This window comes from Anarhichas minor, unplaced genomic scaffold (genome assembly GCF_050575085.1).
Source record: "Anarhichas minor isolate MPS153535 unplaced genomic scaffold, ASM5057508v1 ptg000071l, whole genome shotgun sequence".
Classification (NCBI taxonomy): Eukaryota; Metazoa; Chordata; class Actinopteri; order Perciformes; family Anarhichadidae; genus Anarhichas; species Anarhichas minor.
This window is the reverse complement of record NW_027466517.1, coordinates 6,887,288-6,907,425: the sequence shown is the minus strand read 5'-3', so window position 1 is coordinate 6,907,425 and position 20,138 is coordinate 6,887,288. Positions and strand designations below refer to the sequence as shown.

The 20,138-nt window shown below is 42.1% G+C and overlaps 1 protein-coding gene across 3 annotated transcripts in view; it reads right to left on the bottom strand.

Annotated features, from left to right (window-relative positions):
* The window catches only part of ptprfa (protein tyrosine phosphatase receptor type Fa), a 227,574-nt gene extending 208,393 nt beyond the window's left edge, over window positions 1-19,181 (bottom strand). For all 3 annotated transcript variants that reach the window (XM_076079290.1, XM_076079291.1, XM_076079293.1), the window contains exons 1-2: window positions 19,038-19,181; window positions 12,866-13,007 (exon numbers count right to left, since the gene is read on the bottom strand). In XM_076079290.1, coding sequence (XP_075935405.1) covers window positions 12,866-13,007; window positions 19,038-19,181 — 286 coding nt within the window. The remainder of the gene's footprint in view (window positions 1-12,865; window positions 13,008-19,037) is intronic.
* Between the last annotated feature and the right edge of the window lie 957 nt (window positions 19,182-20,138).

Below are 20,138 nucleotides of genomic sequence, written 5' to 3'. Positions count from 1 at the left end.
GCCAGTGGGTGGAGGATACTGAGGCTTGCAGAGCTGTTATCGTAGTCTTTTACCCCCGGGGAGACGGAGAGGACACCGAGACAGCAGAAGCATTGTCCCGTCTGGTGTCGAAGGAAAACAGACAACCAGTCGAGACAGACCTACGCACGTCTCCCGCTGTCTCCAGCTCCGTCCTCGCCAACATTTTATACCTCTATTTTCTGTCTGTCACTCTGTGAATTTCTTACTTCTCAGTGTCGGGTTTAGAGATCTATAACTGCTGTTTGTATTACGTCTAAAGGCTGGATGCCAGCAGCGTCTTGTCAGGAAACTCTGCAAAGACGAATGGACAGATAATGAAAAGATATAGTCCAGAAACAGCGGCAGCAGACTACATTAAATCCCTTTTAGTGTGGTTCTTCATTTATTTTAGCTTTATTTGCCTGACTCATTAACTATAAATAGGTACATGTTGCAAATATGCCACCGTATTTTTCTTACTTTACAACCCCCTGTAATACAAGCAGTCCATGACTCTGGCTTTAGCAAATAGGTTCAAATGATCAAAAAACTAAATAGAAATAGGATTGTCTATGGGGTATTGTCAAGAGGAAGATGAGAGACATCAGACCCAACAATGCAGACGAGCTGAAGGCCGCTATCAGAGCAACCTGGGCTTCCATAACACCACAGCAGGGCCACAGTCTCATCGCCTCCATGCCATGCTGCATTGGTGCAGTAATTCATGTAAAAGGAGCCCCGACCAAGTGTTGAGTGCATACTGTATACTGTACATGGACATACTTTTCAGTAGGCCAACATTTCTGTATTAAAAATCCTTTATTCAATTTTTATTTATATTTGTGAGATACTGAATTTTGGGTTTTCATTAGCTGTAAGCCATAATCATCAAAATTAAAAGAAATAAACGCTTGAAATATATCACCTTGTGTGTAATGAATCTATATAATATATGGGTTTCACTTTCTGAATTGAATTACTGAAATAAATTAACTTTTCGATGATATTCTAATTCATTGAGATGCACCTGTATGTTAAATAGAAACATGCACTAAAGAGAATATTATGCTGCTATTATGCTTTTTAGACACTAAAAAACATCTATGTCAGAGGCACAAAACATAAAAGCATGCAGAGTATGTGAAATACATAAATCAGTCAGACACAGCTAAATAACAATAAAGGACAAGCATGCAGGTAGATGAGGGTCGACCGGCAATTTCAAGACAGACAGACAGGTGACAACAGACAGATCGAGGGAAAGTTCAACACGGACAGAGAAGCAGTTACATTCTAGTGCTGACAGAGTTGGGTACTAACTAACCATTTCTTTAATTGAGCTTTAAATTAACTGTATGTTTGTAGTTCTCTAATGGACACTGGTTTGACCAAATCACTGATACTTTAATTAATGTCACTTGGAATCGTCACCAGAAAGAGAATTTGACAGCACCTGTCAAAAGTGAGTTTGGTCACACTACACTATAACAGTAAAGTTATTGAATATTATTTTCAATACAAATTTACTAAAATTATTCAAAATCATATTTTTTCAAAATAACACTTGTAGTACAACAAAGAGGAGCCCATTGATGTGTGAAGTGATTTTGGTTACATTACATTGCATGACAGTGAAGCTATTGAATATTGTTGTAGTAGGTATTTATTGAACCGGGAAGTCCGAATCTGTCAATATCTTTCTAACTTTACCTAAGTCCAGCCATGCCATCCTCTTGCCACCCCATGAATATTTGTCAAGACCCTGTGTACAAAGCAGTCCTCGAGAGACAAGGAAACAATATGGAATATCAGACTTAGTTCGCAAACTCTTTGACTTTTGTTTTAGAAGACAATTGGTTTCAACCTCGTCCCTCGTGAAAGCCAGGAGGCAGCACTTGCCTGTGGAGACACAGCAGCTGAGTGTTTGCTCAGACGAGGACGGTGCCGGATATCAACAGAGAGTCACTGCGGCACACGCAGCCTCAGCGACTCAGGGAGCTTTCATCATCCTCAGCCAAACAACACAGGTGCTGTGCATCCCCATTTCACGCGTCTCAGTCACGCTGTGGCTCGGTGACGGACGACCCAGTTACCTGGGTGTTGGACTATCATTCAACACTGCAGCAGGACAGACACCTGCAGCTCTTATGTGAGCGTTAAGATGGTGGATTTATGGTGAAGTCAAGTTTTTTGTATGTCTAGATTATATACAACAATTATCTAACAATATTTGAATGCATACATTTCAGATTGTAGTAAGCATCTGCTATTAACTCTTTTTTTGATATAATATCCTGACTTTTAGTCCATAGTTTGGGCCAAGCTCCAAAAATACGAAATTCCAATATTGCAAGAGTATGGTTTTAGAGATATTTTTACTTTGAGATCATCATCAGGAGCAGTTCGAGGTGTAAGCAAACAACAGCTGATAAATACCAGCTGATTGGTTAATTGCATCGATTAGGCTGGTTCTAGCTGAAGGAAAAAGGAAAAAGTGAATTTGCAAAAACATCTCTGTCATTTCTTAACCTAATGTAAGACTGAAATTGTGTGATGATTAGGGGTGGGAATCACCAGAGGTCCCGCGATACGATATTATCACGATACTTAGGTCACGATACGATATTATCACGATACTGCGATATTCGGAATATTGCGATAACATAGGCCTATATTGCGATTTATTACTTTTTTCAACTTCAAATTATGTCCCCAAAAGAAAACTGTGTCAACATGTTTTATCTAATAAGATAAAGTTTTCAGTCTGTTCATCTCACTTCAATCATTTTTATTGTAGCAAAATATGATTGTCAAGCAGACAGACTGACCAACAATGTCATAAATGTTGCATGAACCTGACAAACTGAACTGTTTGTATTACTACATAGTCCAACTTAACTAAATGCAAACGTGTGGACTCAGTATATGAACTATAACTTATATAAGTAGGATATTAGAGTTATATAACTCGGTATAACTTGTGATGCGTGGACGTCAAGGGCAGAGAGCCAGTTATGCGCTGCACTCTCCCCATGAGCCTGGCTGCTGTTGGCAGATGTAACCCCGTTGTGAGGCCAGATGTCTCTAACTTTGTTTTGACCCACTTCCTACCAATCACGCTGACCCGGGATCTTTGCTGACCTCACCAGAAAATAACTCGGCACCATCTAGTGGACTGAAAAAGCAATTGATTTGATTTTTCTAAAAAACAAAAAAAAATATATATATTTTTTTATAGTTTATATAATAAAATACTTGGCGTCCGTGTATCGATACAATATCGCCACGCAAAATATCGCGATACTATGCTGTATCGATTTTTTTCCCCACCCCTAGTGATGATCAGATATGACCACTAGTCGGCACTGTTTAGGGGGTTTGATGTGATGGAGATGGAGTGATGGGAGAAGAAGAGTAGCGGGAGAGAGTGGTTTGACTTGGTGCGGTTCCGTGGAGTCTTGACTAAAGTCATGAGGAAAACTCAGAACGTGTTAGACTGATTCATTCTATATCATACACCCACGATGCTTACACTGCTGGCAGCGGTGGGATGTGTCCTCTCGTGGAATGTCGTCCATTGGGATTCTGCTCAACTTTGTGAGTAGCTGAAGCTAAAGGCTAACGGCAGCCACGCTACCTGCTAGCTTAGTTTAGCTTGAAATACAGTAAGCCAGCTAGTCATTACCACCTCTTTTGATATTTTTCCCGCTTGTTAGCTTCAAGTGACTTTAGAAACCGTGTCGCGGTCATCTAATTCCGTCTGAAAGCTAAAGAAAAGAAGAGAGAAATCTCGTCATGTCTGATGATGAATCATTCCCCGCGAGCCAGCACGAGCACAAGTGGAGCTCCAACGCAAGTTTTGCCGCCGACCAGCAGAGCCTCGGCAGCGGTGAAGTCATCCCGGGTTCAATCCCCCACGAGGCAATATTTACCAAAGTATCCTTGAGCAGAAATACTTAACCTCAACCTGCTGTAGAGGCAGAACAAGACCTGGCTCATCCTGCATTCCACACGGGGAAATTCCAAGTAATGAAATGCAAGAAAAAAAAGGCACATGCTAAAAAATATGATACCAATGATATCCAATCTGAGACATCATATAAACTTATTAGACGCTACCAGTGACGGATGGAAGAGAGCTGAAGTAAATGAGTGTCTGGTGTGTAAGTGAGCAATTATATGAGCTTTCAAAGCAGCAGGACACAAAGCTCCAACCAGCCTGGATCATTGGCCTCTGCATGGGGCCAAACTGCAGGAGCACCAGTCAAATACCACTGAATGGTTTAATACATTTCCCTGTCTGTGGCTCTCAGCTGCAAGCCAGTTGGTTCAGACAAATATCTTGAAAAACACATCACAAATATATAGTTTCATTCACTTTCAATTTTGAAGAAACTCCCTCCAGGGTGTTCCTGATATATATCACGCTCACGAGAACGGACCAGACGGACGGAGGACATGTGCGGCAACCCGTAAATATAATGCCTCCGTCACGGCTGTGGAGGCATCCGAGAACAGGGCTCAGCCGGGGTCTCATTTGTAAAACAGTGCGCAAGAGCCACATTAAATGTTTGCGTACGTACAAATGATAAAATGTACGTACATCAAAAATAAAATCTGATTCATGAAATCGTGCGTACACCTGCCAATTTCCCAAATGGATCAGCCTCAAGTCCCGCCCTCTACACGCCCACATTCAACCATATATGGTCAATGCAAAGCACCTCTTGCATGCTGAAGCATAGCAATGAGCCTGCTGATCAATCGGTCTTTACAATGAATCACGGCAACTACAGAGAGGAACCAAGTAAATGTATTTTTGGGGCGACAGAAATCAAAGTCCCTCTAATTCTTCCATTCCCGCAGTACTAACGGTGGCAGTGCATCCATCATGCAGCATTAAGCATTTGAAGTGTGAGGGAAATATGTATATGTTTACATCAATCAGAACGATTGCTTCCAAAAGGATCATGTCGATCAGTGGTATCCTTCCACCCCGGATATCATTTGACAATGGAAGTTTGATAGGTGGACAAGTTGTGCTATGGTGACATTGGCCGCCATAGTGAGGATAAGGATTGTAACCAATGAGCAAGAGCCGTCGCTGGCTTTATTTCCAGGCTTTGCTAATTTACACAATCTGTACGTGCAGGGGGCGAAGATGTGCTGGTGAGGTGACTGGAGAAGACAGTGTGTCAGACTGGACACACAGTCTGATCGTTGCATTGGATAGCTGTTTGTCTATGTACACTGTATCTGTCCCTTTCCAATAATCCATCAATAACTACAAAAAATAAATAAATGATTAAAGTTGCGTTGATTTCTTTAGAACATATTTTCTGCCTATTACTAGATACTGTACGAACATCATTTCAAGTAGACATATGTGAAACACGGTGTAAACAATCGTATAACCTTTGAAATGTGTCCACAGAAGGAATAAGTCCTTCATGAATCTAAAGTGAAGAAGCTTCAACAGTGTTCACAAATAAGCATTTTGCCAGAGCGCACAGAGCGCTTTAGGAGTGTATCCACACTACCCACCTTCCCTGTCAAAGTGCCCTTAGGCAAGGCATCTCAGAGGAATAATACAAGTCCCCTAACAGAGATTATTGGTGACACGGAGCGAGCAGCAGAGGACAGGAGAGCAACGGTTAAAGAAATCTAGCACTTTAAAAAGGCACTGATGTTGATTCAGTGCCCATCAGTGCAAGCAGCAGTACCACTGCGGGCCATGACAAGTGCAGGAGGCTTGTTGATGTGATGTGGCTTTGCTCTTCTTGAGTGTCACAATCAATATATATGATGTTTTGTTTTAGAAAGGCGCACAACGCCCACACGTGAGAAGTAGCTCTCATCTCCGTCTGCATTGTACCGGCTTCAGCTCCCACCGTCTTCGCCGCCTCCCCTCCCTTCATCCCCTTAAGCTCTCTCGCCGTCGGCTCACTTCGTGACTAACGCCGCACTCTCATTACCCAGAGTCCTGCTGTTCATCCTCTTCCTCATTTCTGCTATGCTCCGTTATTGCTTTTTGCCGTTTTGTTGTTTCCATTTTCTCTTTAGCTCTCACTCACTCAGCTGACACACACACACACACACACACACACACACACACAGACCCTGAGTAGAGCATTTTCTTTTGTAAAGACCCATGTTTTTGTGAGACTAAGGGTTCCATTAAGAACCCTTTTTTGGAAGAAAGAGTTCTTCAAGGACTGCTCTGAGCATGGATTTTATAAGGGAACGCCCACAATCCAGCTCGCACCCCCCAACTGTTTTCCAGTTGTGGACAGTTTAGGGTTTGAAATGAAACTGCCGTAAATTTTGAAAAGTAAAATATAGGTCAATTTATAGGCTACTTACCAAAGTAATATATATAAAAAATCAATGCCAAAATGGATAAAACTCCTAATATTTACAAATATTTTTATTGTAAGAAACATTGGCAAGCCACTCATGTAGCTTTATGAATAAATGTAGCTTATATGTAAATGAATGTAGCCTAGTAATCCTATCCTAAATGAGTTCTATATTTAATAAAAATAAGGTATTATTTGAAATAAATACAAAAGTAATATAAGATATAGATATAAGATATGAGGCCCAATAGAAAATTGAATCTGTTTTGATTAAGTTGAGACTTTTATCACAGTTCACCAGGTGACATCCAGCCAGGGAATCATGATTATGTTCAATTAAGTTTTAATCCACTATCAATGAGAAACAATATTGTGCACATTGTCTTTGTGAGGTGCATAAGCACCATAATAACTACCAAAGAAGTGGGTTCTGGGAAAAATCATCTCTTCAACAAGGTTGCATTTTTTCTCTTCCAAAAAAAGTGTAATCTTGTGAGAAGAGTTTTTTCCGGTTTCTGAGGAGAGATCATGTTCTCTCCTCTGCATCCTGCACAAGTTCGGTCTAGAAAACCGGTGACAGTATCTTTTAATTAGATCGTTGTCATCAAGCCTTCTCAAAACATCTCTGGTCACATAATCTCTCTGCTTGAATGCCGTCTCTCGGTGACTCGTAACAGGTTAGGACTCCACTGGAGCGCTCCTAAATATCAGAAGAGAAAGAAGTGATTTTATAAGTTAGTAAAGTTGCTTTTAATTATAAACAGAAGAATAGAGCCAAAAAAATGTGTCACTCAGAATTTCTGGCCAGTTAGGAAGGAGTGATCTCCCTCTCTGAGGCCAAGGTAACATATCAGATTTCCCCATCTACCTGCTGTTTTTCAGCACACAAACCGGTCCTTCAGAAAGTCCCTGGAAGAGACAAAGAGCTAATTTCGTCAGAAACTATGATTAAAAACAAAGAAATCCAAGTTAAATAAGACTAACCTTTGAAAAGAACTATGACACATTTTTTGTCGACGACCGAAAACTAAACAATAATGTGAAGCGCAGACGAATGGACAAATGAACTAACTATTGTTTTAATACAATCTGACAGATGCATCTGCAGAATCACACACTGTGTGGGCGACCGTTGTTCACTGGGTTGAGAGGGTTGTCTGGGAACCGGAAGGTCAACGGTTCAATCCTCGACTGGGACGTGTGTCGTAGTGTACCTGAGCAATACACTGAACCCCGGAGCCCACTGCTCCCTATATACAGGGATGGGTCAAATGCAGAGACACATTTCCCCCTTAAAGGGATCAATATAATACAATTAAAATATCTTTGGTTTGGAAGTTGATTTAGCTGCTTGACCTGTTGCATCAACATTATTAGGTGTTTCTGTCAGTAGAGCTCTGATGTTCTTGGAGGCCCGGGCAGGAGTTGAGGAAGTGGAGATCTCAGAGTTCTGATGGGAGCAGATCTAGGGTCTAAGAACCTTTATGACTCCCCAGTGTGACAAGGCCAAGGGGGCACAGACTGGTCCAGGAGGAAGTGAGGACAGCAGTGGAAGAAGGAGAGGTCCTGCAGGGCAATCAGCTTGAGGAAGCAGGGAGCCTGGACAAGGTGGGGGCTGGCCATGAACCGAAAAGTCACATTGACTGATCTCTGGCAGGCTAAACGAAGCATGTCAAGCTCCTGCCCAGGCCATTGAACCTCTTCATCTGGAGCAAATGCTCAGACATTGGGGACGTTGGAGCAAATCCTGAGAGGCTCTCGGGCAGGGCAGGTACACCTGGGGCCAAGACCAGGTTCTAAAATACTTTGCAGAAGCATGGGAGCAGCATGGGAATCAGCAGACGAGATGCCCCACCGCATTGATGATCCCCTTTGTGAAGGCTGGAGTGCAGCTACCAAGAATCACAGCAGCCAAGAAACTGTCAGGAATCCTGGCAACTGTGTAAGCATGGCAGCTTTCTGTGGACCTGGTGGAACAGCTGAAGTTCCTGCTGCACATCGCCACAACCACGAGGCCAGACATCCTCCTGGTGTCAGAGGCGATCAAAAGAAACCTTGGGAGGACTGCTTGGAGGAGGCCCACAAGAGGAAGAAGACCATAATACAGAGACCTGGTGTAAGGTGCATGCCCATTCAGGTTGGCTGCAGAGGTTTTGCGGGGCAATCGCCCTCCAAAGCCCTGAGTGGAGTTTTACATCACTGGATTGGAGAGGAGAAGAACATCACAGAGGCAGTGGAGAAAGCCTTGAGATGGCTCTGATTCAAGAGAGGAGGTCCATGGGAGGAGCATGTGCTATCTGAACACAAGTCATGGTCTGATCACCACAACTGGGTCGCCTGGGAGAGGGTGTCTGAGGTTGAAAGACCCGCAACACCAAACGACCCCAGGATACATCATGGATGATGTGTTCGGGAACATCGAAGACATGTACTCTATCAATCCTCTGCAGGTAAATTAATACCATGTATTTGAGAATTAATGACAGTTAAGCCATTTGTTGAGCAGTACTGGGGCTACCAATGTCCTATGGGTAGCATTCGGAAAATAAATACCAATCAAGGACATCAAATTAAAAGGGTTAATTTCTTGCGAGCGAGAATGTTCTGAGCAAACTGCTGTCTGTATCGTTTGGGCTGAGTTGACAGTAGTGGTGCTGGAAGAAAGCTGTCCAGAAAGGCTCAGCCTCAGGAGTCATTTTAGTACATTTTACAGCAATCTACACATTTGGGGGCACCATAAATATAATTTCCATCGGGCAAAAAAAATGATTTAATGGAAATGTATTGATTCGTTTTCATGCACCAAAGTGTTGGTAAAGATGAAAGTGTAACAGTCACATGTATCACACTACCTGACTGCTATCCAATATTTCATTTAAGACCAATACTCTGCCTATGTGACACAGTATTTGTAACTTTGAAAGATTTTTCTCACACAAAATCTGCATTAGTTAGAGCCCCCTTTTTGTTTCTCTTCAAGAAACTGCCTGCCTTAATGAATTGCTACCTATCGTGAAACACATCACTCATGATCTAACCCTGACAGATAAAAGGAGAAATCTAAATCTGGGATTTCTGAAACTGCTTTGACAAATATATACGCTATCATCCTAAAAAGTATCCACATCACACATCAAAAGTGCATATTGGTTGACACGTATACATGTGTATCAGGGCAATGCTCATTCTGTGGTTTATATCTTGTGCATTAAATGTTGATCTGTAAACAGTGACTATCAACCCCGTCACTGTCGTTTAACAAGACCCAGAGCGGGTTTAGAGGGAAAAGGCTCTGAAGCCTCAGGCTGCTGACAATATCTACATGGCAGAATAAGTATAATGGGTTCCTGAGTGATTTGGAAAAAGCTGCCAGAGAGAAGGCCCTTTCTTTTTGTGTGTGGTTGTTTGTCTATCAATTAGAGAGTCGATTAAATAAATGTTGTTGGGCTCCATCTCGACGCTGGCAAAGAACAGAGCTGTCTAGAGACACACCTACAGGAGGTTCCCAGCCAAAATCCCTTTCAACACATTCCTGCTCAATAAGCACCGCCGCACAGAGATATTGGGCTCTATTTGGGGACTCAGACATCTAACAGCCAAACCGCATACTGACACTTTGCTCCATCAAATAGGGAGCGCAGCTCTAAGCCGTGTCTGCTGTAGTGTGGTCACTGTAGCAGACATGTGTCTTTGGTAGAGATACAACCTAGTTTTAATTGAATTCATAGCAAGAAGCACAGACAATGCATCAACTAATTACATGAACTGATACTAGTTGGAAATGCAAATTTGTGGGGAATAATCTCCTTTCTTTAGCCAACTCACTTGTGTCATTGTACACAGCGCAGCTGGATTGTGTTTGCTGCTCTGCTGCTCTCAGCAGACACTGGTACAACCTCCTCTATAGCCGTCCAGTGTGACTGAAGCCCGTTCAGACCTGGCACTCACATGATCCCATCACAAGTGGACAGCCCAAGTACGTCTGGCATTAGAATGTGTCTCCACATGCGCCTCGAGTGAACACTTGTGATCGGATCTCACTTCCCCGCTCTGAATGCAAATAAACCCGTAGCCTACATCAGGAGGTTTTTTACTATAACATGCAATGCAGGAATTAAAAGGCTATTCTGGGGTCTGAATTAAATCACTTCCAGCAAACTTCAGAGCGAACAATGAGAGCAAAACAGAATCACCTTTTAGTTTACCAAATCTTCTCTGGTCTAGCTCAGATACAAAGTGTGCGCAGTGTTTCACAGAATTAGAATTCGATTTGTGGTGATAGCCTACCGGGGGGAGTGAAGTCCAGTTTCCTTCCACCACTGAATTCCCGTTTGGATTCTAGCTACTTCCCTGAGAGGGGAGTAGCTACTCCAGCGCACTAAGGTTGCTTCTTTCTTTTTCCATTTTACGGCAACCAGCGTTAAACTGCTTTACCTAGATTGAGAGCTGCTAGGAATATTTGAAGGAAACCCAATGACAGACGTCAATGAAAAGATAGAAGAGTGTAGACCAGGGGCCTCAAACTCCCGGCCCGCGGGCCAAATCCGGCCCGCCACGTCATTTTATGTGGCCCGCGAATCCGCCAGTAAAAAAAAGAAGAAAAAAAATTTAAAGTTAGACTTGATAATAAAAATATCCCCATAGTCGAAATGATGAGATAGAAAGTCAACTATGATAGAAAGTCATAATTATGATATAGAAAGTCAACTATGATAGAAAGTCATAATTATGATATAGAAAGTCAAAATGATGAGATACTTAAACACACAGTCATAGAAGCAGCTCTTTGGCTGGTTACTGTACACTGGAAATGTATTGTGAGTACATTGAAGAGTACTTTAAACGTGGCTTTAAAACACATGAAATACTTCATGTGGGATTGTGCAAACGCACCCTTGAAAGGATTTTAAGCATTGAACAAAGTTATTATAATAACTTGTGTTTGATATTTGTCTTTGTTATTTTCTTTAATAGTTTGATCTTTGATAGAGTAATGTGGGTTTCTTAACCCTACATTAAAAGGATTTAAGTTATAATAACAAATGTGCTTCAATATATTTTACATTTATATAACTGCATGTACAATATTTTTACACTTGAATAAACAATAATCAAAAGCAGAGACAGTTATTTACCAATATGTTAGGAGTAGTTACAGTTATACAGTCTTACACTTACAACCGGCCCTTTTGAGGGCGACCGTGACGCTGATGTGGCCCAGAGTGAAAATGAGTTTGAGACCCCTGGTGTAGACCTACGTATGTGTTAAACCCTGGACAGCCCCGGCCCAACCTAAACCCTGAGCAGGAGGAACGCTTTTCATTAATCTGGTATTATCACATCAAAGATGAAGAAAGAAAGCATTAAACATGAGTTTTACAGGTAAGAGAAAGAAGGAAGCACAGGCACATGACAAATAAAGTAAATAGAAGTTGTGCCTAACAAACCTCAGCAGATCATACCTTTATATCACCATCATCATTATATCAGGCACTGTCTAAAGGGCCAGATTAGAAAACAATAATAATGTGCGGTCAGAGAGAGAGAGAGAGATTTTTATTTCCTGTTTTCAACCGTTTCTTTCAATAGAACACTCGTAACCATGACGACGAAGGTTTGTTATTTGCAACAATGTTAGAGGTGCAAGATCATAAGATGTGGATGTGGTTCACTTTGAAGGGCAATGTGAGACGACATATTTTGTCAATGAGTTTGCAGGACTTCTTGCGTTAGGGGGACACATGGCAGCCCTTCTGAAGCCTGCTGTTGCAGAGCTGCATTCACTTTCTATAACATTCTCTTTCTTGCACTGATGCTGTCTGACTGCATGTCTGGAGACAACTAGTTGAAGTAGATGGCAGTGAAAGGTCACACAGGTTCCGTTCCTCCGGTCTGTGCACTTTGAATGTCTGGAGGAGGACAGGCAACGCAGGTGAAGCAATGCCTGTCTGTGACTTTTAATTTGAATTAGATAAGTTTCTATTAGAATCAGTGCTTCCAAAGATGCCACTTGCTTCAGACCTACTGGGACAGCAATGCATCAGCTAAGGTCAGGATTCAAAGCGGTGCTTTTTGTGTGATTCTTTATGGAGAGACTCAGTTTTACCATACAGTACAATTCCAAATACTGCAGTCCCTCCTCCTAATATTGGCACTGTACTAGAGGCTCCAGGGGCCCGTGGACAGGTTTGTGTGGTGGGAACAGGCCCCAGCCCTCACTAGCACTCACCCACACCAGTTATCAAACCATGTGCCTTTAATGTACGGCGACTCAGTGCTCATCACTGATCCCCTCTAACTGAATTGAGTTGACCTAAATGGTTCAAACTGAAAACAAACAGGCATGTGGGAATGAATCAATAAGAGTGCTCAATGTGTTGTACGTGCACATGAGGACCAGCTCAAATGTGAGGGCAACACGGGGTCACAAGAAGAAGAAAAGCCCTTCAGCCATCAGGGAGGTGAGGACAGTGGCCCATGTGGGACATTAGTGAGACAGGTCTTACCCTCCAACACAGTGAGCTTGGCGCTGGTGTTGATCTCTCCCACGCCGTTGCTGGCTGTGCATTCGTAGATGGCTTCGTCGCGGTGGGTCCTCAAAGGCTGGATACGCAGCACCGAGCCCGAGCCGTCATCGAACTCAATCACCTGGCCGGACGACAGCAGAGGAGGATTACAGTAATCACCTGTGACATTTCTATTCAAACTCATGCCTGCTGAGCTGTTCTCTGTGGCACACCCACAGAACACCCTGGTGTTCCACACAAGAGGAAGCTTTCCCATTTGCTCAAAGAACAGAGGAGTTCCAAGGAAGTTCTTCAGATAGATATTTAAAAAGTCTATAATTCAGAGTAAGTCAATTGTTTCCTGATTCAACACTTTAACAGCCAGCACGCCCCCTACGAGTGCCAAAATGAAATCAGACGGGACTACTTTTGATTGTTAGACCTTTGTTATGAATTTCTAGCTAAAGATTTTTAATGATTCATTGCATTATTATGTTGCCATATTGCTGTAAAGGTAAGTAGGCAAAAGTCTTTTAAAGGAACAGTTCAACATAAATACTGTTGAGAGTGAGATTGGAAGATGAATATCAATCTCACGTCTGTGTTTTAAACGTCACCAGCTCAACAGAATGACTCAAGGACTCAAGAATTTCAAGGTTTTACTTCAGACCATACTCAAGAAACATGTTCAGTGAAACGGCGCGTGCCATACTCATTAGTCCGTGAAGGGTTCTACATAGTGCCATCCATGAAGAGCTTTTGTGCAATAATGCTGCTATATCATTCAATCATTGTAAAACCAATGCATTGATCTCATCGATCACCGTGTACACATACAGTAGAGTAATCGATTTGGACTGCTAGTTTCTTCCGACATTCTTTCTAGCGATGTTAGTGCATTATCAGATTTCAGCTATCTTAATGAGTACAATGTAGAGGAATGATGAACCAAACCAAGAAAATGACCCAAGTTGCAATGAACCCAAATTAGCATAACCTCAGGACCTGGGAGCCACCGAAGGAGGATGTAAACAGTGATGAGCTTGAGTGGGCAACAGGTATGTGAGGGGGCTTTAGGAATGTTGGGGGGGGGTAAAGACTCAGAGGTCAAGGCACTGGGCCTTACACTTCCGCCCCAATGCGGTGTGTGTGACCCAACAAGCCAACTGGCAAGAATCACGTTTTTGCTCTAATGAAGGAGTTGAAGAGCTGCACTCTCTTCCTGCCTTGGTAGGGGGTCAACCGGCCCCACACACAGGCACGCCATCAGTTTGACGAACACTTCCATAGGTGCTGCTGGGAGAACAACGTTCTACTTGTATCCAGGTTGGCACTAGTCACCTTGGGGGTTCTGGGGGGAATGACCCCCAGAACTTTTCTTTTAAATGGTGTGATTTGGCCATTATTCTTATCCCTAGCAAGGCCATCGATTTATGCATGACAACTATAAAATAAGAAAGTATGCTATTTCTTTACTTATGTAACGTGAAAGTGTATATTAGAATACAAATAACACAAATATCTGTACTTATTATCTTTAAAAGGCAACCAGAATCTACATCTACATACATATATATATATATACATATACACATATATACATATACACAGAGAGAGAGAGAGCAGTCAAATACGGCTCTTTAGAGCCAACCGTTCAATAGTCGACTATTTAGGCTCACCTTTACTTCAGTGTTTTTCAAACACGTCTCTCTCTTGCTCTCTGAGTTTGAGAGCAAACTGACAAAAGAACTTGGATGTGAACCAAATGTGGCAATTTCTAAATTCAGGCTAAAAACATTTCTCTCTTCATGTGCCTATGATTGAGCTTCTATGTTTTTACAATGTCTTTATTCTAGTTTATGCAGGTTGTATTTTCCTTTATTAGGCTTACCTTTTAAAAATATTACTCATTTTCTATATATGGATCTTATTTTTGTTTTCATTTATGGAAAGCACACTGAATTGCCTGAAAATGCCAATTACTTCTGTGATTGGTTTATCCATTTGTGCTTCTGCGTCTAACGGCTACTTGAAAGTTAGAACCTCTATTTCTGCTTAGTACGTGTTGTGGAAGTCACAGATATCCCGGGAAACTAAACGGCGTCATGTCTGGTTCATAACATTGTTCAGAGGAGCCCCGTGGATTTTATCGAGCTGTATTCACTGTGTCTAGCAAGCCACAGGTCGCTGTTTACTACAGCTGTATGAACACAAAATAAACTGATCTGGCTGTGATTTAACTGCAATAAACCGACAAAAAGGGACTCCGAAATAACTACGTAATGATGCCGATTTGTAAAAAGTCTGAATTCATGTTTTGTTAGTTCTCTCTGCAAGACGACGAACAAATAACTTTTAAAATTCTTGTTTTCTCAATGGAGCTCGGATGGACCGGTGCTATGCTAAGCTAACATTGTAGCAGCTCCACCAACACTCCATAACGACGTAAATACGGCAGCGTCTATTCATTGTTTGTACCATATGGTTAACACACACACATGTATACACATAGTTTGGTCCGGTCTCTATTGATATGAGGTATCGTAGAGCTCTGGGTGAACACAGACGGCTACAGGATTTATTTCCTGATTCAACAACGGCAGGACGTCACTGATGACAGGGGAAGCAACTCAACGCTGATAGGCTGTCACGCCGCAATGTCACCTGTCTTATTCGCCGGAATTTAAAAATGTATTTATTTATTTTTACTTAATTTTTTTTACTTTTCGCCATGCGCTAACTGCGTTTCCCGGTGAAATTCACTGGTGAACTTTAATTAGTGTTAAACATAAATGGGCTATGATGGAACAAATAATTCACATTTGATGGAAATCCGTTTGTAGACCGAGCTCGGCCACCCATGCACTCAACCTAAAGGAGAAACAGGACACGAGCCATCGTAAAGGAGCTCCGACATGGAAAATAGCCTTTTCATACCAGCAAGGTTTAAACTTCTGCATACCGGAAGTAAGACGCTTTGCATAACAGGACTGTGGTGACACTCGGGGTGGGAGGTACTGGAGGTTGATGGGTCAAACCAACACATGACTTTCAACCAGGAGACCGGTGTTTGTGTCCCAAAGTGTTGAGTTCATTTGAAGTGACATGTTTTCCGTACCTCTGTTACGTTTACGTTTTACTTAGTTTACCTACTTATTTTAAGACCAACCATGATGTTTTTCCTAAACCGAAGTGGTTTATTTTTGTCTGTACCTCAGCAAGTGTGTTTGTTTGAATTCATAAGCATTCTTAACCATTTCTTTACTACAAAGGGAGTGTCATAGTTTGACGCGCTGGGCAAAAAGGGACACTGCTTCCCTGGACCTGGGAAGCAGCATTTTAGTCCACCAGCTCAACCTTATGTTCATATGGGGATCTAAACACAGAACTGAGAAAAAGAGAATGCTTATTAATATCAGGTAACGACCCATGATCAGATGTCCTTATCCAGATAACTGGTATAATAGATATCCAATCAACTGGCCGCACACCTAATTCCTAAAATAATGATTGATCAACAGTCATTCAACTTTATCAGGAAAACATATGTTCATTCATATGTAAAAATTCTTCAACCGTGAATGAGACTAAGTTATGCATAGGCATATGAGGAACTTTGTCCTGCTGCAACACAATACATGTTTGTTTAGTCAAAGGCAAATCAATTGAAGTTGGACGCAATTAAGAAATGTCTAGCAAGACCAAGATCAGTAAATGTGTCCTTCTGGGAACATCAAGGTTGTTTCCTGAGTTCTAAAAGCATTATAGCTTGTTGTTTTTGGATGGACATAGATGGTTTAAAGGGTTTGCTTTAAGTCATATTTGTCTTTGACCACTGATTGGCCTTGATTTAAGATACTTTTTCGATTTGATCAATCAAAGAAAGCTTGATTTTACTGAATCTCATTGAATAATGGGTGGAGAGCTGGACTGTCTCCATGCACACACATCCAAGGTAGCCGTCAGTTTGAGTAATGCTGAGCAGACAGGTGGAAGATAATTCCTATTACTCACGACATGAACCAAGTGTCTCCGTCTACGCAGGACTCATGTCGAGTCTCTTCACTTGAAGTCATTTGGGTTGGCTGGCAGCTAATGAGCCTTCTTGCTGCTCCGGAGTCCTGCAGGAAGGCTCACACAGTCCTGTTAAACAACAGTTACTGTGTGCGGCTGCGTGCGGGAAATGTCTAGATTCTGGTAAGCTTCTGCATATTCTAATGTGCACGAGATTTTGGAAAGAGACTGAGAAGGTCTGGACCAATACATATGTATTATATAGAAATGACAATCCATCACATTTTTTTGTCAAACCACATCAGGCAGCTGATTACAGAAAAATACCATTCTAGTCTGCTGTTGAAATATTGTGAAACAGTAAATAACTACGTTCACACTGTACTTAAAGGTTGATCTTTCCAGGACCATACTCTCTATGGTCAGAGAATGGACAGTGGCTTTTAAATTGGATATCCATTTTGACATGTGTTATTGTCAGGACCCTTGGCGACAGTTTCTCACACACTGGATAGCCCAGCAGGTCAAACTATGACGCTCCACTGCGGTCGCAGTAAACACGTGGTTAACGATGTGAATTCAAACAAAAATGTTTAGGCCACAAAACAATCAGTAAGGTTGAGGAAAAACATCATGGTTGGGCTTAAAATAAGTAGAAGAAGTAACTGTAGAAGAAGTGCTAAAAGCTAGCAACTGGCTAGCCTAGCCACCGGGCTAAAAACAATAGTAACTCAGGCTAGCAGCAGTCAGGACAGTCCACGTCAAGCTAACAGACATCTGATAACAAAAATTGTTTAGCTTGTTAAAGACTATAAGTAAAACAATCAGGATCGCGACGTGTAGCGTAGAATTGTGGATTAAAAACTGCGTTAAAAACTTTAAAATGTAAATTAATGACAAAGCTTTTGGTGGAGAAATACAATGCCGACGCATGTGTGTTGGTACCTGCAGACCCCGTCGTCCCTATTCTGAAAAGTAAAACTTGCTTAACCCTCTGAACACCAAATCCCGCCGGCGTGATGGAAAAGCCAAAACGACACTGTTTATCACAGCCAGAAGCTGTAAAAACTGTCATTTTCGTCACCGTTTCATCTTTCCGACGGTCCTTGAACACATCATGTGTGACGGACAGCACTATCAGAAAAAGCAACCAAAACTATGCTTAAAATTGTGATATTTCACCAATAACATTTTATTCTATGTGTCTCATTTAAAATCTTTTAAAAAACCGTTTGCTTTAACCAGATTCTGTAAAAAACATTAAATTCTGAGCTCCTCAACGCAACTATGAAGCCATGATTGACTCATCTGAGACAAAAAAATCGGTGACACTTTGACTGAACTCCAGGCTGCTATGATGCATTGAGGAGAGGACAAGAGGCTGTAAACATGTATATAGTTCAATGAATATAACACGTGGAGTCTCCACATTGGGAACACTTGTGGCAACTTGAAAACATGTTGGATTCCAGCATTTATGATTTATGGAATAGTAACTTTGTTATTCTGCACATGTTATTCAGCAAAAAATGCCCCAAAACTGCTTTAAGCTTCAATTAGCCGCTCTGTGGCTAATTTAGCAAATTTGTAATTTAATAATTTACAGATCGTAAAAAGTCTATGATTACCGTTGGAACTTTGGTCTGAGGTAAGAGGTGTCATGGTCCTCCTTAAATAAACTTGCTATCACACACACACACACACACTGAATAGACCTGACAGCCTATCAGCTGCTGGCTTCTACAGTGGCTGATTACACTTCTGCCCTCCAACCTGTCAGTGTCACTGTTTAACCTGCAGACACTGAACTATGTGTAACTGTGATGCTGAGCCTCAGGTATTCTAATTTGAATGTTGTGACTAGACTTGATTTGCATTCAGTGGTCTTCAAACAGGCACTAAATAGCTTTCAGTGCATGGTGGCAATTAGTAAATACAGCCCCGGCCTACAGCTCATCCTCGCTGCTGCTACACACACATCCACCTGAGTAGATGTGTTGACACACTGAGTAGAAAATGAGAGCACACAACCTATTCTACTCTGTCTTTGTCTTAGACGCACATACAGCAGAGAGCTAATGAGCTGCAATGTTGTGAGACAGGGTGGTTCTGCACACATCCGAGAGGGAGCTTTGAAGGCCTGCTCCCGAGGTCGTACCTCGAAGCGCTGAGAGCTGACTTTCTTCCCCTTCTTCATCCAGGTGATGCGAGGTTTGGGCTCACCCACCGCCTGGCACACGAACGATGCCACTCCTCCCGAAATCCCCGTCTGATCATCGGGGGACTTGATGAAGCCGGGCATGCCTGAGGGAGAGAGACAGCGAGAGGAAGAAAGAGAGGGAGAGATCTGGTCAGATGGAGAGGCCTGACAGAGAAGCAGCTCCAGGCAAGTTACAGGTTGTTTTTTTACATCTGCTGTAATAACAATATGCTCTTTCAAAAGATGCCTCACGTCTGTGAAAAAAAAGAACAGCCAAGCATCATCCGTTCCTCTGATAATAAGCTGCACATAAATCAACATACACTGACTGAAGGTGTCAACTGAAACTATACTGTACATCACCAAGATTAAAGTGGGACATAAAGTGTTGTGCGTGGACAACACTTTATATAAGAAGTGGACGTAGTCATCGTGACGTCACCAATTGGTTTGTGGACTGTTGTTTTGAAACTTCGAGTTCGACATTTTGCCCGTCACCATCTTGGATTTTGGCCGGAGCAATCTTGGCGTTTTGGAGCCAGTGAACGGAAGGGACCATATTTGTACTGCAGAGGAATGACCTAGAGACACAGTGTACGGCTCTGGTAGCAGTAGCCACGTGTCAATCACCGCGTAGCCCCGCCCTAAAGCATCCCCTGCTTTATGGTCTGTGTGACTCTAAATGGACCATAATGTACTAAATGAACATCATGCTGTATTGAAGAAGACTTGAAACTAGAGATTGAGACCATAAACTCATGTTTAGAATGTTTACTGAGGTAATAAATCAAGAGAGAAGTCATTTTCTCAGACTTGGACTTTCTCATCGACCTTCCCCTGCTGGCCTTTGGAGAGGGTGCAGGTTTAAGGCACTTTAACATGTTAATCATATATGGGCTTCATGTCGTGGTCTTGCATACAGTATATTAAAGGTTACTATCGTTTCGATAATCAGGTCACCATTTGATGCAATGCACATTCCTGCCGACTGCAGAAGATGGTAATGCAAAAGTGTAGAGCCTGGAAGCGTCACTGACTGACTCTATGGGGGGGACTACA